Source organism: Megascapheus bottae, chromosome 2, assembly GCF_031878675.1.
Source record: "Megascapheus bottae isolate mThoBot1 chromosome 2, mThoBot2.hap1, whole genome shotgun sequence".
Classification (NCBI taxonomy): domain Eukaryota; kingdom Metazoa; phylum Chordata; class Mammalia; order Rodentia; family Geomyidae; genus Megascapheus; species Megascapheus bottae.
In genome coordinates this window covers 69,074,784-69,099,235 of record NC_143510.1, presented here as the reverse complement: position 1 = coordinate 69,099,235, position 24,452 = coordinate 69,074,784, and the positions used below count along the sequence as shown (strand labels likewise).

Here is a 24,452-nt window from a genome sequence, read left to right as displayed (position 1 = left end):
TACTGTAAACAATTGGATTCTGTGGTGTTGATCTACTCTAGTTCTACATAAAAAATCTTGTGCAACTGTTTTGTATAGTAAATGCTTACTTATGAATGTATCAATAATTTTCAAAGAATCAGGAAATAGCAAATATTTAATATGTGATTTAGTGTGCTCAGCCACTTGAAAATGCATGTTATCAAAAAGTATTTGAATATAATCATTTTGATTTGTTTTTAATTCCTAATTAGATTGTAGGTTACTAGAATACTACTGGCTTTTTCTTTTTTTGCTAACTGGCAAACAATATTATGACTCTGCCTTTAAAATTTTTATTTATCTGGGTTGCTATGCATTTTAAATATTAATAAATTTTATTACAACAAATATTTTACTATACTCTTTAAGTTAAAAAAGTTCCTAATAACATAATTATTTTAGAATACGTTTTTACTATATAGGTAATGTAACATTTGCATGGGAAATCTATATTAACTCCTAAAATTAAAAAATTCATTATGAGTTACATCTTAAAATCTGTGGTTTATTGATTTTGAAAGAAAACCTAAATGGCTATATTTATCTATATAATTTAGCAAAAAAATTCCATTTGAAAATTTTAATTTTGAAAAATGTAATGTAGAGCATATCTGCAGAGCTAAGCAAGTAACAGTTAAAACAATTATAGAAGTTCTATGAAAGGCAGAGCTAAAGAAATATCTCTTTGAATTTCAGTTATGTAAAAACATTTCTGAATCATCATTACTTCCGAATTAAAATGTACAGAGTTTTTGGTTCCACCAAATGTAATTGTTTAATCTTGGATATTTGGAACGTAATCGGATTTCAGAAAAGAATTAAGTACTTTGCAACTTCAAAATGTGGTAAATCCAAAGTTAATACAAAAGAGCAATGAAAGTGCAATGCGCAGTCATTGGGTTCTAAGCAGCCATTGCTTTTAGGAAAGAATTTATTTATGCAGTTAGGTACTAACTCCCGGATGAAATTTTATTGAATTTTTTAAAAGGAGAAAACTTTCTTTCCTATTTTTCATGCTAAACTAGTGACTATTTTTTCAGATGACTTGTAACACACTTTTGCACTTTGCCTCCCCTTACTACCAGTCTGAATTCAGAGCAGCACCAGTCAATCTCCAAGCCCAACAGAAGTTCTATCAGTGAATCAGAAAAGGGATTCTTACACGAAATCCCTTGATAAAGTGAGGCCACTGAGGTGACAATGTTTTTCTATTGTTCCTGCAGGTTTCTTTTTCTGGGCACTTAGAGCTATAAATACTTTACTAATTTCCCCAATTGATTCTGATGATGTTAATGATGGGATCAGCACAACTTAATACTATGGGATGTACATTACTGCACATATTTTGGTTTTTCTTCTAGGTAAGGGAGCGACTGAGGGTTTCTTTAGAAAGAGTGTCTGCACTGGAAGAAGAACTAGCTGCCGCTAATCAGGAGGTAACATACCAAACTTTCTCCTCTTTTGAGGTGCAATACCCCAATGTTTCATGTTACTTTTGTTAAACTGTCACACATAAAGAGAAATTATATCCAGCCTATGCCATTGAACAATGCCTGTAGAACAAGTTGCTTGAGTCCAGTTCTTTGATTTCTGGTACTCAAATCTGTCACTTAGCAGTCCAGAGGAAACTCATAAATAGTTCATGAAATGAAGACTTAGAATGAGGTGGTCAGCTCTAAAAGCATCTTATGTAACTCTTGGAAAACATTTACATAAAGTTAACACACACATACATGCACACCCGTGCACAGCACACACATTCATAAACACATACACATATACTTCCCCTCTGGCTGTACCTGTGTCTTCATTTTGCATATGAATATATATTTTCAAACCACAGTATATACTATTTCCAGCATAATCTATTCTAATAGGAAAAATCAAGTAAATTACATTATACTTGTGAATGATCTGGCTTAACAACTTGAACTCTAAAGATAGTGGACTTTCAGCTACACAAGTCAGGACTATGAGATTAAATGCTAACTATGCATAAAATATTAAACGAATGCATAATATTTCTCTCTTTTTTTGGTTGGGGCTTGAACTCTGGGCCTGGGCACTGTCACTGAGCTCTTCAGCTCGAGGCTACTGCCCTACTCCTTGAACTATAGTGCACTTCCAGTTTTCTGGTGGGTAATTGGAGATGAGTCTTTCCATGCAAGGCTGGCTTTGAATCGCAATCCTCCTATCTCAGCCTCCTGTGTAGCCAGGATTACAGCCAAGGGTGTTTAGCCATACAATTCTATTAATACAAGAAGATTAGAGCATTTTAATGACTAGATTCAGTTCAGCAATTTGAACTCTTTGGGAAAAAAAGAGAAGGGTAATAAGGGTCTGATATTACAAGTCATCACAGAAGACAAAAACTTTTTAGATAGTAAGTAGCAACAAAAACCTAGGCTTTTTATGAGACAGAGTAATTTATAAGTAAGTTAGAGGAGTACAGGGAGAAACGCATATCAAATGTGTATTCATTTTATATTATGTCATTGTTAATTCAATGATTTATGTATGTTAAATATTTTCTTCTTTTGGTTACATTCCTCAAAATATTTTATTGATAAGAATGCACAAACAAAAGTTAATGACTTCTAATATAAAAGCCTTGCTTATCATAATAGTGGTATAATACCTATTTGCCCTATAACTTATATTTTTTATTTCTTTTTGTGTGTGTGTGCTGGTCCTAGGTCTTGAACTTGGGACCTAAACAGTGTCCCATAGATTCCTTTTCTCAAAGCTAGCTAGCACTCTGACACTTGAGCCACGGTATTGTTGAGGGTTTCTCTGAGTAGTTGATTGGAAATTACGATAGAGTCCCACAGACTTTCTGTCTGGGCTGACTTCTCAGCCTCCTGAATAGCTGGTACTATAGACAAGAGCTACCAGCATTAGGCTTATCTGATATAATAATATCTACTTTATTTCTCCAGCATATCTCATATGCTCGTGAGGCTCTGAAAATTTCCTCAAAGAATAGCCCTTGCATGGTTCATTCAATTATACATAACATGGGATAACATAAGAGCAAAACTAGAGAAGGAGTTTTGCTTCCTGATACAGTGTTATCCTTCAAATGTATTTTCAGGCACTCAGAAACAGGACAGTATTTTCAACTTCCAAGCATAGATAAGCTAACTTTCAATTACGTTCCTCTGAATCTACTACAGGCTTTTAAAATATATTTTTCATTTTAAGTAACTTTTATAAGAGAAAAGGTATTCTCTTTATGCATTATTAATTTTATTGAATTTTATTTTTTACTGTACTGTTGATGTGACTTGACTAAAATGCACTTAAGAAATCATAAACTCAACAAAAATATTAGTTTTCAAATACTGAACTGTTGATAAATAATTCATTTTAAGAATATTACAAACTCAACCTTAATTTTATAATGAGTTACTATTTCAAAATGAAATACTAAAAATCAAAATTAGAAGATAGTTCAGATTGAGATCTTAATTCTCTATAATAACAAAAATTAGTAAAAGAAATCAACTAAATGTAAAGCACCATATACTGGTGATAGCAAGGTGGTTTAAAAAACTGTCAAAATGAGAATTCATGCTACTGGTAGCTTTAGAAAGGGGAATTTGGGGCCTAGTAGTAGAATGCTTGCCTAACATGCACAAAGCCCTGGGTTCTATTCCTAGGTACCACATACACAGAAAAAAGCTAGAAGTGGTGCTGTGGCTCCAGTGGTAGAGCGCTAGGCTTGTGCAAAATGTGTCCAAGGACAGCACCCAGGCCCTGAGTTCAAGCCCCAGGACTGGCAAAACAAAACAACAACAATAAAAAAGGGGGGATTCGGTGAACTTTGAATAATAAAGAAAGCTTTTCAAGAAAATACTATAGAAAATTAGATCCATATTTTTTGTAAGAAACAAGGTCCCATTATTAAGAGCCCAGAAAAAATATAAATGCATATACATACATATATATCATAGATACAAATAATGTGATCAAATGAATAAAAACATGTGGAAAATTTTAATTTATGCTTCATAGTTTAAAATAACATTGAAATACATTTAAAGGCTTATATTATCATTTGAGAGTGTGTATAGCCAATTCTGCCAGCATCATTTAGTGAACAGTACGTTTTTCTTCCATCCTGTATTTTTTGCTCCCTTATCAAATATTAGGTAATTACAGGTCTGTTGATTCATTTCTGGGGTTTCTGCTTCATTCCCTTATTCCTCATGTCCATTCTTGTGCCAGTACCAAGCTGTATTTTTTTTTATAAATAAGGCTTTGTAATACTGTTTGAAATTTGGTATTGATATTTCTCTAATACTGTTCCTGCTAAAGAAGGGATCTTATTCCGTATGATTTTTTGCAATTAAAGAGTATTGTTGGTACTTTTTGGATATTGCATTGAATTTCTAGAGAGATTTTGGGAGTTTTACCATTTTCATGATGTTAATCTTTCCAATCCAGAAGCATGGAAGATTTTTCCCATTGAACCTTGCTTTAATTGCCTTTTACAGATTTTTAAAGTTTTTATCTTAGAGGTCCTTCACATCTTTGGTTAATTGCTAGATATTTTTTAGGCTATTACAAACGTAAACTTCTTATTGTTGGCATACAGAAAAGCCACTTATTTTGTGGGTTAATTTTACACCCTTGTATATTGCCAAAGTTTCAGTAACCTAGGGAAAGAATCTATAGGGTTCTTTCAATATAGGCTCATATCATCTGCAAACAAGGACATTTTTTTAACTGCTTTGCTCCCTATTTGAACCCCCTTTATGTTTTTCTCTTGCCTCTTTGCTCTTGCCAGGAATTTCAGTAATGTATTGAAAAGATATAGAAAAAGTGGTCTTTCATGTTTCATTCCTGATTTTAAAAGAAATGGTTTTGACTTTTAACTTTTCACCATTAAGTATAATACTGGTTGTAGGTTTAACATAGAGAACTCAACGATTTTTTTTTTGAGGAAAACCAACAACATATAAAAAAATTGACAGCTGGAGGCATATGCTCTCATCTGATTTCCATAAAAGATTTCATGCATTATTTGACATATCCATAAGTTTTATATCATTGTCTGTGATAATTGTACAGCAGGAGGAAAACTAAAGAAAGACATTCAGCTCATGATTGACTGATTAGGACACATATTGATATTGTGCCCAGGTCTTGGGGCACATTTTTTAAAATTTCCACAAATCATCTACTCTGGTGGACATGTATTTTCACTTATTTTTTCTAGCATTTCTCTAGATTTTATGTGAATCATTATTATACTGAAGCAGCATTATAAAAAGTATAGGAAATAACTTTACATTCTATTCTGGGAAAAGCTCCGAAGCATTTTATTATACAAGAAGTGTGGAGCTGGCGGTCTGGCTTAGTGGTAGAGTGCTTGCCAAGCATGGATGAAGACCCAGGATCAATTCCTTGGTACCACATACATAGAAAAAGCAGGAAATGGTGCTGTGATTCAGTGGTAGAGCACTATCATTGAGAAAGCCCAAAGGCTTTGCTTAATACCTGAGTTCAAGACTGGGACTGGCAAACAAAAAACAGCAGTATGATATTTTATAGATTTTCTACATACAAATCATACGTAAACTGACATGTAATATATAAAATATGTACATATTAGTATAAGGAATAGAAAAATGGTTTGTATTTGCTTACTAAATGATATATTAATTGTCTTAATCTTTTAAGCTATATGTGTTTATATTTATGTCATATTTTATTTTTTTCTTAAAAGAAGGTAAGATACTTCATAATCAAAAACCATTTTCTTTAATGAAATTAATACTAGAACATTTAATTTAGTGCTTAAGTACAGTAGCAAGCATTTTCAAAATGTGCTTTTTTTTTTTTTTGTCCATCATAGGGCTTGAACTCTGGGCCTAGGCACTGTCCCTGAGCTCTTCAGCTCGAGGTTACCATCTTACCCCTGGGCCTGGGTATTGTCCCTGAGCTCTTCAGCTCAAGGCTACTGCCCTACCTCTTGAACCACAATGTCACTTCCGGTTTTCTAGTGGTTAATTGGAAATAAGAGTCTCACAGACTTTAGTGCCGGAATCCTCAATCATAAGATCTGAGTAGCTAGGATTACAGGAGTGAGTCAACATGCCTACCTAGCCTTATATGCTGCATTTTGTGCTACAATTGTCTCCCATTTTAATCTTTGAATTTGACTTAACTCTTTGCATTCAAACAGTTCTAATTTGCTGGGGGGTGGGGGCAGTAGCTCACACCTGTACTCCTAGCATCTCAGGAGGCTGAGATCTGAGGATCAAGGTTCAAAGCCAGCCTGGGCACAAAAGGACTTGAGAAGCTTATCTCCAATTAGCCTCTAGAAAAAATGAGAAATGGGGCTTGACTCCAGGGTAGGGTGGTAGCCTTGAGCTGAAGAGGTCAGGGACAGACCCAGACCAAGATCAAGCCCCATGACCCACCAAAAAAGAAAAACCAAAAATGTTCTAATTCATACAATTTCATCTTCCTTGTTTGCCAAATACATTTACTCTTATCTTTTTCCATTCATTTTGGAATTGAGGTAGTTCAGATTTTCATTATAGTTTACAGCCAGTTTTTTTTAACCTGTTCTTTTATTTTCTTTTTTCTTGTTGGGATAATGTATAGAGGGATTACAGTTATATTTGTCAAGTAGTAGGTAAATTATTTCTTACACATTGTTACCGCCTCTCATGCTTTTGTCCCCATATCTCTTCCCCCCACCCCCTCCCAATCATCTGTTTTCCCTCCTTCCCTTTCCTATTTCAAATAAACAAATAAACATACATATAATTTACCAGGTAACAAAATCAGATACAGTAGCAATATGAGATTAACAATAAGGGCAAAAGAAAAGAAGAGAAATAACATAGTACATTAAGAACAATAATCACACAAGATAAAGCTCTTGTTTCCATATCCTAGAGATCCTTACCTTTAGCTGTTCTTATTTTCTATGCAATCTGGATCATACCCTTGGAAGAAGTCTGAGATGTAACTTCAAAACTATTCTCTTCTGGTTTCTTCACTCATGCATACTATTATTTTGTATAATTGGTATGATATACACTAAGAGATATACTATAATAAATCTAAGAAAACATGAACTCCATGGTTCAAAAATAATAGATGAGTTTGTGTTCATTAATGTCAGTGTATAAAATGATAGAAGAGGAGCATTAATTTGACATGGCTCAGCCCTGTAGGGTTCTGAATGTTAAGCTGTTAGAGTCTGCTTTGATTTTGGTTAAATGTGGGTTAAATTGGAGCATAGATGAAAGGTTAACATAATCTGACATGGTATGTTAACAGGACCTGATAGGTTATTTTGACACTGACACTTGCAATTGGGCATCTTCTGTTTACTAGTTTCTTCATTAAGTGCTGGGTAGAAATAAAGAATTAGTTTTACACTTTAGTGAGGCACATAGAGATCTAAGGTGTGAGAACAATGAAAGGAATGATATTGATCAAATGGGAAGTCCTTTGTACAACTAAAAGATAACACAGTTTTAAAAGCACATCTGATGGAGAGCTAGTGTTTACTGTGCACTAAATTACAGTTTGGGTAAGTAAATAAAGCTCCAGAGATAGGTCAATGTAATAATTGCCTATGAAGATGAATGAAGTTAATACTGTTAATGATATCCTTAAAATGATAAAAAATGATAACTTATTTATGTTTGTCTCATTACGCAAAATATAATTATAATGAACTATAACATAAAATGGATATAAGTACCAACTTGGTAGTATTACTGAAATACTTAAAAGGGAGTAATAAATTACAAGAATAAGTGACATTAAACTTTTCCTAGGTAAATTTATTTTCATTTAGAATGATGAGTAAAGGGAGATTATAATTAGTGGACAAAACAGGATATACACAGGGTTAGAATGGGAATAAGTCTACAGACACAAAAAAAATCTGAATTAGGATGATCTTTATAGCCTGAAGTGGGCTACATTCTCTTTGTAGACAATAGGAAAGAAAAAGTTTTTATGGAGGGTAGAGATGATTAAATTTTTTAATCTTCCAAATGATTAGAATTTTGAAAATACAAGAGTAAAAAAAATGTATGTAATATACATGGTACTGTGTTCAAAGTTCAGGTTAAGAAAAAAATGATTGCTTTCAATAATCAGGAGTCAGGTTCAGAAAATAATAAAATGAAGAGGACACAGGCATTGTCCAGTCTGGAATAAGTTTTTGTGCTTTAAGTAATGACAAATATAGTTGAGTCAAATATTAAAACTAAACATACACATATTGAAAATTTGATGTCAGTTTATGGCTCTTTCACTGGGATCCCTTGGGCAGGTTGTATTGTTAGTACTGAATACATCTTCAAACTTATTGTCCTCAAAAAAGTGACTCTAAATTACTTAAGTACAATACAGTCTTCAATTCTTGTCCAGTATTTTTGTTTTGCTCAATATGGAGAAACTACTCAAAAGTGTATAATAAAATGGAAGCACAAAAAGGAATAAAGGGATTACATCTAACAATATGTGTGATTCCTTAGCAGCAGCCCATATATTTTTAAAATTATTTAATTAAGCCAGATAAAATGGATTCTTCAGAAGCTCCTGTGAAAATTCAATTGACAGACTAATTTGTAGTGAATGTACAGGAGTGTTTATTTTAAAAGCTTTTTCTACGTGATTGCACTATAGATAAAAACGAACTATCACTCTTTGTTGTAGACCAAGCCATTTCTTATTCATTTTGCTCTATGTGTACTAATTCTAATTACCACATTTACCAACTTTCAAGTGGATTTCCTTAAGGAAATCAACCTTTCATTTAATCTCCTTTACAAACAGACTCATCCTGGGATATAAAAAGAATATGCACAGGAAAGTAGTAGTCATAATCATTAGAAATAATCTTGGATTCAGATGTTGAGAAGAACTAAAGGAAGTGAATTCCCAAATAGGAAATTTGATGCATAGCTATTCAAAACCATTCATTGATTCATAACCACTATTCATAACCATTATATAATGATAACTAAAACAATTCTATATTGAGTGAAAGTAAAAGTACAAAGGTGAACATGCACACATAGTTAGAAAATACCAAAGAAGCAAATAAAGGGAGTTCTATTTTGTTTTTGGTTGGTTGTGGGACATGAACTCTGGGCCTGTGACTCTGGGACTTAAACTGTCCTTGAGCTCTTCAAGTCAAGGCTCCCACCCTACCACTTGAGCCACAGGGCCACTTCTGGCTCTCTGGTGGTTATTTGGAGATAAGAGTCTACTGGACTTCAATGCCCCCAGCTGGCTTTGAACCATGATCCTCAGATCTTAGCATCCTGAGTTCTAGGATTCCAGGTGTGAGTCATCACACTAGGCAGGACAAAATGTTTTGTACCATACCATATTTAATTTTGTATTGAATCTTTATAACTACAACTGGGACCCAGCAAGGTTTCGGTATTACTTACTACAAATGTTAATTTTTTCCAGCCTTGAAATTTCAGCCACTTTCAATTTTCACCTAGTGCACTTATTTTGGAAGATAATGACTTTCTGGAATAAATCATCATATGTATTCAAAATAAAAAAGAATGGATAAGGGGGAAAAGAAACACGTAGTGTAGTAATGAAGATTTTGGTTTGCAAAGGAAGGAATACAGAGAGATTGGACTGGAGAGATTCTTCCCATGGAATTGCAACTTTTCTACTAAGGGAGGTAAAAACAAATGAAAGAATTTATAAACAAGGTTATAAAGACTCTGTCAAGTTCATCAGTGTTAAGCCAGTACAGATTTATAATAGCACACTCTTCTCATAAATCAACACAATAAATCAAATAAAAGCCTGTTTTCTATAGTGTTTACCATCTGAAGCAATATGGACTCCTCCATCATATTTTCATTTAAACTTCTGCAATCCTTTTACTAACAATATTTCAAAAGAATGAATCCAAATATGAAGTGAAAGTTATCTCTTTAAGACTTGGGCCACTTGCAATAAATTTAGAGGTAAATTATTTTTTCCAGAACTTCATGGACATAAAACCTTTGGAACCTCTTGAAATCTATGAGCAGTTCATCTCTTTTTAAATGGTTTAAAAGAAACTTAATAGGTGAAAATTATCCCCCACACACACAAAAAAAATGGGAAAATTTACTCTTCAGTCCTTATGAAGGGATCTGCTTTAAAGGAACTGAAAGAAATACTCATCTCAAATTAATTTTCCAATTAATCAAAAGGCAAGTCAGTTTTCTGATCAAACTAAGAACTATTGTATATGTCAGGTAAAGTCAAAGATGTAGAGAAATAAATCACTGCTAAAGTTCTTGCATTATTATTTTTTTAAACGTGAAAACTAAAATCATTTCAAATTACTGTTTGTCAAACTATTCAGTTTTTAGAACTTTCATTTTTATTTCCCAGGTCTGTGAGAGAAAGAAGATGTAATTTTGTTTGTCTATTAGCAGTTTGTACAATGAATCAATCTTATGATAGTTTTCCAGTTTTCTGTAAACAATATAAGCTAATTCAACTGATGAGTTTCATTGCATCATTAATACACAAACTGGTAAATTTCAGACTAATTTTGAATTAATGCTGTGAATAAAATGTCAAACATAGTGACACTATTTCATGGATGATCAAGGCAAGTGAGGATCTCTAAACTCACTGGCACAAAGTATTTGTTGAATGACAACTGTGTTAGCATAGAAATAGGACATTCCTGAATCATTGAACTTCTGTCTCTTGCTATATAAAATTCAGGGGTCACTGCCTACAAAATTATGAGAACCAAATTGTGATATAATAAACTCCTTTTTGTTAGAAATGTATGTGCTTCTTCATTGCTTTTATTTTTATAGAATATTTGAATGTTGATTTAATAATGTCTATTTATTGGAGTAATACTTATTTATTTATTTCCATATATTTTATTGTAATTAATAGAAGGGTTACATTATATTCACCAGATAGAAGGTGCATTACTTCACAAACATTGATACCCTTTCTCATGTCTTGGTCCCCATTTCCCTCCCCCACCCCACCCCTCTTCTTCTTTCCTTCCTGTCTGTTTCTTTTATTGGTGAACTCAAAAGTTTCAGCAGCATCACAGCGGTATTCACAAAGATGTAGGATTTTTATTGTATGTCTCAGTTATCCTTATGAGGATATTTTATTATAAAGATAATTGCAGAAACTGTGAATTTCCAAAGTTATTACCATCAATAGGACATTTTTTCCTTTGTTCTAGATAATTATATACTCCAAGACAAAAAACCCTTCCCAAATAAGATATCAGTGTGACTTATGGAAACAGTTCAAATTCAACAAAGAAATCCAACAAAATTTATTGTTTGCTACTTGCACCATTTTTTGCTTTAGAATTTCTAAGACCTCTGTGAGGTAATTGTCTAAAATAGAGATTCATGTTGTTTCCTATTGTGTATGAAACATTTGAATTCTGTTTGCAAATATTTTTCATAAACTCTCTCTTATTTTTGTTAGAATCTTTTCATTGATGAAAACATAGGACCTGTTCTCCTAACAGAAACAAGGGATGTTTTATCTTTGCATATGAGATTGTGAACTGTTTTCTTTTTTAATATGTCCATGCAAAGATCTTTTTCATATATTTTTATTGTAATTAATAGAAGGGCTACATCATATTCACCAGATAGAAGGTGCATTACTTCACAAACATTGATACCCTTTCTCATGTCTTGGTCCCCATTTCTCTCCCCCCACCTCATCTTGTTTCCCCCTTTCCCTATCTTATTTCGAATAACCAAATAAGCATATATACAATATATCAGATAACAAGGTGAAATACTGTAACAATATGAGATAGCCAAGGGATGGCAAAAGAGATGAGCAATAATGTAGTACATTAAGGACAACAATCACTCATTATATGGCTTTTGTTTCTATATCCTGGAGGTCCTTTCATTTAGTGTCATTCTATATGGCCTTATGTATCTAGGTTTTGTTCTATTGTAAATCTCTGCTAGGAGAGCCCAAGGTTTCTACTGATTATGACAAATGAGGGAAACCATTGAGCTTCTGTTCCTTTGAGTCTGGCTTACTTCACTTAATATGATTTTTTCTATATCTTTCCATTTTCTTACAAATGGGGGGATGTCATTCTTTTTGACAGCAGTATAGAATTCTATTGTGTATAAATACCACATTTTGTTGATCCACTCATCAACTGAGGGGCATCTGAGTTTGTTCCATATCTTTGCTATGGTAAATAGTGCTGCAATGAACATCATTGTGCTAATGGATTTAGTATATCCTTGCTTCTGGACGATTGGGTAAATGCCAAGTAGTGGAATTGCTGGGTCATAGGGGAACTCTATGTTTAATCTTTTGAGGAAATGCCATACTGCTTCCCATAGTGGTTGAACAAGTTTGCACTCCCACCAACAGTGTAGTAGTGATCCCACCTGGCCACATTCCCTCCAACATCTATTGTTATTAGATTTTTTGATCCTGGCCATTCTAACTGAAGTGAGGTGGAATCTTAGAGTTGTTTTGATTTGCATTTCTTTTATGACCAGAGATGTCGAGCATTTCTTCATGTGTCTGTAGGCCATTTTTGTTTCTTCTTCAGAGAAGACTGTCTTTTTTAAGTATTTGGCCCATCTTTTAATGGGATGATTGTTTCTTTGGAGATTAGTTTTGGAGTGATTGTGAACTGCTTTCTATATTAATAGCAAGATAATGTTTAATATTAATATTTGATCATATTTCATTATAGAATTGCTTGATTTTATCCACCTATTTATAAGGGTACATACATTTAAGCTAATGACCAAGTTTTTAAACAAATTACATACTGAAACTTAATGAAAAATAAATTATAGCATGAAGATAAAAGAACATTGACTGAAAGTGAAGGGATTTAAATTTGAGTTCTAGATCATTAACTAATTCTATAAACCTGAACAAATTATTAATTTCTCTCTGCCTCTGTCAGATTTCTTGAGGAATTGAATATTTGTGCATTTTTTAGTTTTGACTAGTTTTTTGAGTAATGATTTATGGACTTGAAAATAGCAAAATATCTTATAGAAATTTAATAAAATTATTTATATATATACAAATGAAAATAATTTTCTATTGATATAGCATCCTTGATGATAAAAAGTATTTGGATAGTGTACTCAAGACTAAACATAGGTACAATTCGAATCATCATATGGTTCCATTATGAATGTTAAAATCTGGAATACACTGAAAATGTCATACGACATGTGGGAGGGAAAAAAAAAACAGGAAGGAAAATGTGTGAAAGAACAAAGGAAAGGTGGCTTTGCCTGAAAAAAAATTTACTCATTACCTCACTTATGAAATGGTAACTCCTTTGTACATCAGCTCAATAATAACAATAATTTTTAAGTTAAAATTTGGAAATCAGAGTGTTTTTTTCTGGGTGCTATAAGGAGAAATCCAAATACAAGATGCCTTCCTCTGAATTTGAAAATTGGAAAATAGCCCCTTGGCAACCCTGTCTTTCTCTTTTTTTCATATATTTTTATTGTAATTAATAAAATGGTTACATGATATTTGCCAGATAGATGGTGCATTAATTCATATACATTGATACCCTTTCACATGTCTTGGTCCCCATTTCCCTCCCCCACCACCCCACCCCTCATCTTGTTTTCCCCCCTTCCCTATCCAATTTCAAATAATCAAATACAAATATATCCGATATATCAGGTAACAAAGTAAGATACTGTAACAATATGAGATAACCAAGGGACAGCAAAAGAGATGAGAGACAACATAGTACCTTTCTCTTAATTATATATTTCTTTTCAAAGAATCACTGCTACAGGTGTCTAAATCATCTGTTTATTTTCTCCCAGCTATAGAAATTCATTATACTATCTTCCAAATCAGTAGGTTTTAATGGATTATTTCAATATTCATACTTTCTTCATATTGAAAGGTAAACTTGGTATCAACTAAATTAATAAGGCTCATAGTAAGTCATTTGGTTAATTTAGCTAGTCTTTTTATGACAGATATTAAAGCTAAATTCTTATCTCTATAGAAAATGCCCAATGAAGCATTGATATACATGCAATTATTTGAAAATGTTGGATTTCTAAATTGAATATATCCAAATGTTTCCCATTGGTGTAGAATGAAGTGTAATTGAGTCTAAATTAAAACTTCTGAAGTAAATCGCATGAGAATGCTGAAATGACTCCTGTGCTTCAAGTGTAGAAAATGTCAGCTCAAGAGTTTCATGACACCTGAGTGCACTCTTTGTTCCCATTTCCTATTAGGCAGCAAAGCACAGTGGATCTCAAATGCTGAAAAAATTGGGAACTTACAAATAATTGATCTCTAAGAACAAGAAGATGAAATAAGCTGTGAACCAACATATTAACAATTTCAATTTTCTTGAATAAATATTAATGACTATCTTTTATTATAATGTGCAGTAAAGCTATCAGAGCCAGTGCTGATATTCCTCTAATTATGGTGGAAAACATCCCAGTAAACCCATTGTAAAATAAAATTGTCATTAGTGCAAATGGATTTTCATTAGAGTATGGGCTATTTGCTCTCATGGCCAGAGACTGCTTGGGATCTGCTATTCCTTCCAGAGCCCAGAATTGCAGGAAAACATCGAGCTATTCATTGATAGCCTGGGAAGAGATCAAATATTGAAATCAAAATATAGTTTCTACTGCATATGTATTAGATATGTGATGTCCTCATGAAGTCACAATACTCTTAAATCAAACCATAACAAATCAAGGACTGTCTGTTTAGTAGATGTTATGAGCAGAGCTTAGCCAAGCTTTGAGGTTCAAAAGCACAGAACTTCACAAGAGGGCCCTTCCCACCCCCAACCCATCCCCAGTTCTGATTCCAACTGCAAGTTCAGGAATACTCACTGCTTTACCATCAGATTCAAAGATCTGCAAAGGAGACATACAGGCATATAGAAAGTTATTACATACACATAGGTCTGGTGTATTCGAAGACAACAAATTAAAATCAGCCAAGGAAATCTTTCATTAGGGATGAAAGCTAAGGATTCATTGGAGTAGCCAAACCAGAGCCCTCACTGAAGTCTTCCTGTCTTTGGATTCTATTGGGGTTCCACTGCAAAAAGTGATTGCATTTTTGACTGTTCATGTGGCATATTTCAGTCTCCAAAGCCCCCAATACCATGGTGTTGAAATTTCTTACACAGCACTCTCCATAACTTAAAATTAACAGCTGTAATCATTCATCCTTACAAACTTTTGTGATCATCCTTCAATTATTTCAAGGTTTTCATTTTCCTTTTGTAATTATTATTATCTTAAGTAGCTGCACAAAGGAGTTTCCATTTCACAAAGTTTATGACTACAGCGCATCTTACCAATGTGACCTCTTTTAACATCCTCCCCTACAAACCCCTTCCTTCACTCTCTTAAATTTATAGGTTATATATTGGATCCCTGATTGTATTGTCCTCTTCTCTAAATTTGTCTACCCTTTTCTCCTTTCATTTTTTGACCATTCAAATATAAAACAATTTACAGATTGATGATCTGACCGAATAGAGAAAAATATGTGGCAAAATTTATTTTAAAAACTCTATGAAAAAGGGATATTTAAGTGTAGTTTGAAATTAAGGAGGGCATGGTGGGGAAGTGGGGAAAATAGCTATTCATCCTGTCTGACTGAACAACATTAATATGTTTATTCTGAGGAAAGTCGCCAGAACACAAGAGGACAACTTACTTTGTCTCTAAAAGATTTGGACTTCCACGAGATCAGCGAAACTGTGGATAATCGTTTATCCTTTCTTTCCTTATTAATTATCTCAAGCATTTTAGAAGTTACTGTCCATGTGGTTGTGAATTAATACATATAAACTTAAAACTATATCTGTGCTATTAATAATCTGTGTTATTAATAATGTTGATAATGTTACTATTGCCTTTTTAGATATAATTCCATCTAATGTATTTTGCAGGTGATTGAGCTGAAATTCTCAGGGGTAGGGTGTTCTATCTATTGTGGAGTTAACAGGTGATTATTTGTTGGGCTGGAAACGGTTATATCTCTCATCATATATATACCTCATTTTCTCAACCCATAAAATGAGTATATAAAGATCATGTAAGTTCTGCCTTTTCTCCCTATGAACACATTTGAAGATAACATAAAATAAAGTGAAAATACATACTGATTAATATAATGGCAATTAATTACCCAAGTAAATGGATTACTTTAAAAGGTTTGTTCAGAATAATGGATTCAGTATTATTTTTTTGGTGGAGTGGGGGCTATTTCTAGGCAAAAAGATTAAATGGATAAACCATTTTCTTTCCCCCTGCTTATATTTTTACATGTTGGAATGACTAATGGAAATGGTTTCTGCCTTCCACATTTTGTTAAGTAGTTTTCAAGCAGTTTGAAATGCTTTCTTTTCCTTAAGATTTTTTGCCACAATAGGAACAACAAAAAAGAATTGTTCTAAAAGAAAGCCTATAATTTTGTCACTGCTGCCCTGACTGGGGAAAAAAAACCCTGTATGTACTTATAAAGTTTATCATGCCTCACTGAGGGCATCAGATCTCATGATTTTGTAAAGACAAATCATTATGTCTGTAATCAGAGCAATTACTCTGACATTTTAAAAGTCAAATATTTGCTGAAAAATACCATATATTTGAGTTGTTAAATAGAAGGTTCACTCTAAAAGTATCAAAGAAATTCCTGGCAACAGAGGACCACACTAAAACAAAAGACAGAGATACAACTAAGAGTATATAAATGTAGATTTTCAAGTATTTCCTTTTACATTTGGCTGTACAGGAATTTGAACTTAGAGATTCAGACTCACATGACTAATTTGTTAGGCACTCTACCATGTCTCCTGCCTGACTTTTAACTTTTTGTACTCTTGCTTTAGAAATATTTTTAGTTTTTCAGTGCTAAGGGGATATCAGTACCGAACTTCATATTCTAATATAGAGCTATAGTAATGAAAACAGTTTAGTACTGTCACAAGAACAGGCATGAGGACCAATGAAATTGAACTAAAGATCCATAAATTAACCCACAGACCTATGGCCACCTAATCTTCAATAAGGGAGCCAATAAAATAGGATGGAAGACAGACTCTTCAACAAATGATGCTGGCAGAATTGGTTAAGCACCTTGGATCCTTCTATGTCACCCTTCATATAAAATTAATTCCAAATGGATCAAAGACTCTGAGGTAAAAGCAGATACCCTGAAATCTTTATAGGAAGGAATAGGAGATACACTAGGTCTCATTAGCACAGGTTGAAACTTCCTTAGTAAAGGCCCAGAAACACAACAAATTAAAGAAAGTTTGGACAAATGGAACTAAATTAAACTGCAGAGCTTCTGTATGGCAAAGGACATAGCTAGCAAGTTAAATAGAAGACCTAGAGAGTGGAAGAAGATCTTCACTAGCCATACAATAGACAAGGGCCTCATATTTAAAATATACCTACAACTCAAAAAATTGAAATTCTCCAAAACAAATCCTCAAAGAAACAACCATCCCATTAAAAGGTTGGCTAAAGGCTTAAAGATGCTAAAAGGCTTAATAGGACCGAAAAATGGCCAATAGATGCATGAAGAAATGCTCAACATCTCTGGCCGTAAAAGAAATGCAAATCAAAACAACTTTCAGATTCCACCTTACTCCAGTTAGAATGGAATTATCAAGAAATCTGGGGAAAAAAAGGTTGAAAATAAAGGTTGATCAAGCAGGAAAGACCACATGAAATTGCTTTACACTGGGATTTGTGTGCTTTTGTGGTGCTTCACATCTTATTTCCAGAAAGAAAGCCCTTATGGTGAAATAGTTGCTATACTGATTTGGGGTCCTTAATTTTATCTGAACAAGCGTTTCAGTTTTTATTTTTCCGCCAAGTAATATGTAACAACACAAATTTAAACTGAATTTGCTAGTAGAGTTGCTCAATGTAAATAATAAAGCTCTTCTGTTCTATTACTTTCTTTGTTCAGTTTGTTTTATGTATTGCAACCTCAGTGTAATCTAAACATGGAAATCAACTAGAATTAGAATAAGTACCTCTGTAGAAGCAAATTATGTGTTGGTATGGTGAGATTTCTGTTAAGTCTCGCTCCTGGAATTGTTAATTGAGTTTGGAATAAAAATAGATGAAAAAAAAACCCTCTTGTTAATTAGGCTTGGATACTGCTCTGAAGTTGTGGTAAAAAAAAAAAAAAGAGGCAAATAAGAATTTTAAAACATGTCTAGGAAGGTCCCTGCAGAATTAGAAGTAGGAATTTTATATGGACATGATTTGTTTTTTTACAGTTGTTGGACAGTTTTCAAGATAAGTTTAAATAACTCTGTCTCGTAGAAATTACAAATAAACATGATGAATAATTCCTAGGAACAATTGAAGACATCTTTTGATTTAGAAGATATTTTCTACCTTGTGTGCCATAGCAGGGAAGGAAAATTCCCTACAGACTACAGAACTGGTGTCCTAGCCTACATACATATTTATTTTGTGGATGCAGGGAATCATCTTATTAGTAATCAAGCAGAATTACAATGTCAACTTTCAATAGCATTAGTTTAGAAATTGTTTCTGTTGTATCTTTTTCTGTATGGCCTCAAGAATATTAAGTATTCAATGTATGCTATCTTCCTTATTTATTTATTTATTTATTTATCTATCTATTTATCTATTTATTTACTTATTTATTTTTGTCAATCATGAGACTTGAACTCAAGACCTGGACAGGGTCCTTGGGCTTTTCCTTGAGGCTAGCACTCTACCACTTGAGCCACAGCACAACTTTCTATGTATGTGGTACCGAGGAATCAAACCTGGGTCTTCGTACATGCTAGGCAAGCACTGTCCCATGAGGCCAAACTTTTGGCACCTTATCTTCCTTATTTATAAAATAAAAGTTATATTGAACCTAGGACCCTGTTGAGAGATTAGTACATAGTATAATGTGGAATTTGTGTTTATCTTTAATCTATCTGTATACAAATAACCTGGACAACCTGTTTTGAAAACAATGAAATAATTTTTAATACATTATAATTTCATAATTTATTTAAAAATTTATGCTACAATATATTGTTAGAAGCCTATGAGGAGCATTTAGTACTGAGCTATCTGCTCTTGGAATTCTGTTTCTCTATTTCAGGTAAATTCATGCTGAATCTAAAGCACATAAGCACACTATAGTTCAATGCATTTGAGTCATAGTACCTAAGCTGCAGTACACTTGAAATTATTTTTAGTAATATTCTGATACACAGTGGAATTGTTTATTACTTTATATTTGCTTAATATCTTGATGACTCTCAGTAGAGTGCCCTGCCTTCTCTTCTAAATGCCTCCTCAAACTCCACACATGAATATCCTACAAGGCTATATCATTACTTGTTTGTTGGCTGGTTGATTTTTAACAATGAACACTTTTATAGTTCCTTTTTAACTTTAAAACATGTAATATGAGCATGTGGAAAGCCTTCAGGTTCGAGTAGTTTTCTCCCTGGATTACTAATAACATTTTCTTACATAGATCCTACATATTTTCCAACTTCCCACGGATCTTATAGGTTTTTTGCTGTCATTTGACATTCCATAAATATTTCCGGACGATCTTTTTTTCCCCCCAGCTAGTGTCCTAAGAACAGGGGTTGAATAACAATTAAGTTTCAGTGCCACAACACTCAGTGTCAAAAATGGATTACCAACCCCAATACAGTGGCTCAAGCCTGTGATCCTAGCTACTCAGGAGGCTGAGATCTGAGGATGAGCTTCAAAGCCAGTCTGGGCACTACAGTCTGTGAGATTCTTATCTCCAATTAACAACCAGAAAACCGGAAGTGGCATTGTGGCTCAGGCATAGGGCAGTAGCCTTCAGATGAAAAGCCCAGGAACAGGGCCCAGGCCCAGTGTTCAAGTCCCCATGACCAAACAAACACACATACAAACAAAAACTGGGTTACCAACACCTAACATATGATCGCAATTAAGTAATAATTTCTTAACATGAATTATTTTAAAAAATAATACTGCAGACTTATATAACTAAATTCTCTGGAAGTTATACCCCATAGCCTATTCTCAAGATCTAAGATGAGAGGAAGGAAAAGCAACCCAGATAAGAAAAATTTAAAAAATGCCTAGCCAAGATGGCTAGTGAGTAACTTCAAGCTCTTCAGAGAGCTAGAGGACAAAGCAAGTAGACCTTACATAATGAGTATTTAAGTAGCTTCAGATGCAACTTACTATTGACAAAGAAGATAGCTATGAATATTCCCACATAATACAGAAAAAGAAGAAGGCTAATTTGTACAAGACCATTTAAGTAGCAACAGTTCAAGAGGCTAGGACTTTTCACGGATCTTGAAAGCATATTTAAGGAACGCTAGCCTTTTTAACATCACTTTTTAGGTGACCTTTTTAGGTGCTTTTTAAAGTTCTTGAAGCTTAGAAAGGATAATATAGTCTGGGCACTGGATGTTCATGTCTTGTAATACTAGCTACTCAGGAGGATCCGAGGATCAGATCAAGGTTCAAAGCCAGCCCAGGCACTGAAGTCCTTGAGACTGTTATCTCCAATTAACCACTAGAAAATTGGAAGAGTTGCTGTGGCTCAAGTAGTAGAGCATTAGCCTTGATCTGAAGAGCTCAAGAACAGTGCCCGACCCCTACTCCAAGCCCTTCTCCTACAAAAGAGGATAATATAGATAAAAAGGTTTTTTTTTTATAAATGAGTGAATTTATACTTTGTGGGCACATAGTAAGGGAAGAATACAGATTATCAATTTGTTGTCTCTGTCATGGGTGTTTTTTGGAGGCAGGAGATATTTTCCTAGGATTGAATCTAGAAGAAATTTGTCTTCATTTTTCCCAGAGTTAGATATCTCTACAATAATGCTTAGCGATTATTCATTAAGCAAATAAATTTATTGATTTGAAATCTCTGATAAGTGATAAAAATTGAGGAATATAAAGACATTAAATAGTTCTGTTACTTGCCATTTCTCTTAAGAGTCATGCCTCTTGTTTTCCAAGGCATCAGCTTCCACTGGTGTTAGAGTTCTTTTTTAGGGAAAAAAATCACATAATTTGACAAAGTAATAGAAACATTTTTGTGTATCTGATTTATGTTTCTTGCACCCTCTCCTAGGAAGTCTTTATATTTTTACTTCCCTCCTGTCTCCATGTTTATATTCACAAATCACCTAATATCCATCACATTCCCTTTCCCTTGCATATATATATGTATGTATATGTGTGTGTGTGTGTGTGTGTGTGTGTGTGTGTGTGTGTGATTTTGTTTATAAATTCTCTCCTAAAATAGGATTGGAAGTTTCATTAGGTCAAAGATTTCTCTCCTTTCACCTTCATTTCATTTGTCTAAGGTGAAGTCCGAAGAGAGAATGCTTCACTTTTCCCAGTGCAAATGGAAGGAGCAGTGTGTTGATACTTACAATTAAATCAAGTGTTTAACTTTTCTTCTAAAACTACCCAAGACATTTTATTATTGGCAAGTAAAATAGCAAGATAAAATCATATAATAGTCATTGAGCATATGATGTATTTTACATCATTCTTTTAAAAAATTGGCTTGGTTTATTTGTGAAGAAAGAAGGAAAGCAAGCAAGAAAGCAAGCAAGCAAGCAAGAAAGCAAGAAAGAAAGAAAGAAAGAGAAAGAAAAGGAACAGAAAAAGAAAGAAAAAGAAAAAAGGTGTTGCATGCTAGTTGCTGAGAACAATGCCTTCCTTGAAACTGTTATTTGCAAAACACTGTGAAAACATGCTTACAGCATTTTTAAAACATAGTACAGCAATCATATATTACATATTTCATGAATGAATTTGATGCTATGATGTTTCCTATAAAAGAGAACTAATTCACTCAGTAATTCACTCACTGAAACTTTGTAATAGGTGGCATGCTTATTTTAGGTACTAGAGGACATTTGAAATTTATTTGACTTATAACAAATGAGAATTAATTGGTAAGCTGAGAGTTAAACTTGGTGTTCTAACATTCCTAAAGAAATATTGCTTCTCTAATTCTAAGGAAATTATAAGAAAATGTATAGCAATTTTAATGTCCTGGTACATTTAACTTGCCATATATATTATTGACTGTGATACTAATATTAGAAAAAAATTAATTCTCAATAAAACTTCCCCATGTATCAATGGTAAGACAACCTTATTGCCATAAAAGTCAACATGTTGAGAATGTTATATAGACATCATTTTCTAGGAATTGACTCATTTTCCCTTGTTCATTTCATGTAATCCATTTTTATGTTAACTGAGATGAAAGTAATGGCACTCTCATCTCAGGCACTCCCCAGCTTTTGTTACTCCCGAATCATTTGGCTCATGTTCTTTATTTTTCGTATCCACTTGTTAATTAAATGATCATGCTTCCATGGAATCACCTGTTCATGATGATTTGATGTGCTACTTCCAATGAAAATTCTATTGGTACTATAATGAGGCTTAGAAAATTACATTCCCTTGACATTGTATGAAGACTTCTGCTAGCTAAGTAAACATAAGAATGAATTATTCGATTTTAGTGAGTACTAGACACAAAAAATGAGCCAGGGTAGAAAGTATAACAGTCTACTTTCTTCAGAATGAAGTTTTATTGTTGTTGGTTTTTGTTTATGTGATATTAAGGATTGACCTTGGGGATCTTACACTTGCAGGTGCTCTGCTACTTAAAACATGCCTCAGGCAACCCAGCTGAGTGTTGAAAGCTGGGATATTACCAGTTGTGGTGAAGTGGGAAACACGGTGCTGGGAAAGGAACAATAAAATTGCTCTCTTCTGAGTCTAAGAGATTCAGCTGCATTTGAGGAAGAGGACTGAGGCCAGTGGGATTTAGGCATAGGTCAATGAATGCAGTATGGATCTTGTATGAATGTGTTATTTTGGAAATGTTTTAAAAATCAGCAGAGTAATATGTTAGAAGACATTAAAAAGGTGAGTCTGGATGCTTTAGGCTGTCAATGGGTAAGAATGAGAGTAGATGAAATATTGACATATAATTATGATGATCTCCTAGATATAACCCAATAGATCAAAGCACTGAAGCATTGGCAGGCAGCACAACAAAATTCCAGCCACTTCAAAGTGTCCATAAGTCCATGTCCTGCATTTGCCTTATGATTTTAAATAGCATATAGTTGTATGATTCAATGTTCATTGTTATAGAAAATAATTTTGTTAATATCTAATTAGTCTGAGTGGGTAAGATAAGACACCAATGTAATATAAAATATTTTAAAACCATGAATATAAATAGTAAATAATATTTTAAAAGGCATTTTGGAAAGATCAGAATTGGTTTGCTCTGTAGATTATACTGAGATCACATATGTTACAACAATCTAGGAAACCTTTCTTAGAAAAAATAACATATCTATAATTTTTAAGATGTAATTCCAATGCTGTATCTAGAAAATTTTGAGGATATAATTGCTTTCTGAATTTTTGTAAGTAAATTGGCCTATAAAATACTAAATTAATATGCATTAAAATAATAATGCGAATACTTTAAATATATATAGTAGTTTTAGTTATTTAAGTCCAGGTTTTGTATGTGCTTGCTTTTCATTTGTAACATATTATCATTGTATGTAAATAATATGACCAGAATTAGTAATTGCTAACCTTCAATATCTTCAATCTTTTCATTTAGGTTTCCTTTATACTTTAAAATAAAAAATGATAAGATTTTGTGGTAATGTTTCAGAGGATTGAATTCAAGGCCAGGAGCTTACTAAGGGAGCACTCTACTATTTGAGCCATGCCTCTAGCCTAAAAATATTTAGGAAATTTCCCAAATTACATTAAAGAGTATTTTCTAAATTAGCAACACATGGACCAGATTGGATTTTTAGGTGAATTTCCAAACAGATAACATTTTCCATCTACAAAATATTTTTAGGTAATTTTCATACCGCATTAACCATTTCTTTAGAAGAGATGTTACAAACTTTTATAAACATTATCATTTAAAGTATTGACTTAAACTTTGAAAATATTTTTGATAAAGCATTGTGACTAAAATTCCATGCTTATTTTTCATCATTCCCTAACATCCATTAGTGACTAACTACAAGTCAAATAAATTCTAGCTTGACACTATTTGTTTTAAAAGAACAATGCTTTTATTTTGCAGATTGTTGCCTTGCGTGAACAAAATGTTCACATACAAAGAAAAATGGCATCAAGTGAAGGATCCATGGAGTCCGAACACCTTGAAGGGATAGAGCCTGGCCAGAAAGTCCATGAAAAGGTATGGCATATCTGACATGTTCTTTTATGGAGCTATCTCTTGTTATAACATTGAATAGTACTATGAAATACAGAACATTCTTTATGCTTGCTAACTCTTTGGTCAAAGGCCTATGAGGATTTCTCTTC

At 33.3% G+C, this 24,452-nt stretch overlaps 1 protein-coding gene across 16 annotated transcripts in view; it reads left to right on the top strand.

The window, feature by feature from the left end:
• The window catches only part of Ppfia2 (PPFI scaffold protein A2), a 295,042-nt gene that overhangs the window by 179,901 nt on the left and 90,689 nt on the right, over positions 1-24,452 (top strand). For all 16 annotated transcript variants that reach the window (XM_090328326.1, XM_090328325.1, XM_090328319.1 and 13 more), the window contains 2 exons: positions 1,383-1,457; positions 24,208-24,324. In XM_090328326.1, coding sequence (XP_090184452.1) covers positions 1,383-1,457; positions 24,208-24,324 — 192 coding nt within the window. The remainder of the gene's footprint in view (positions 1-1,382; positions 1,458-24,207; positions 24,325-24,452) is intronic.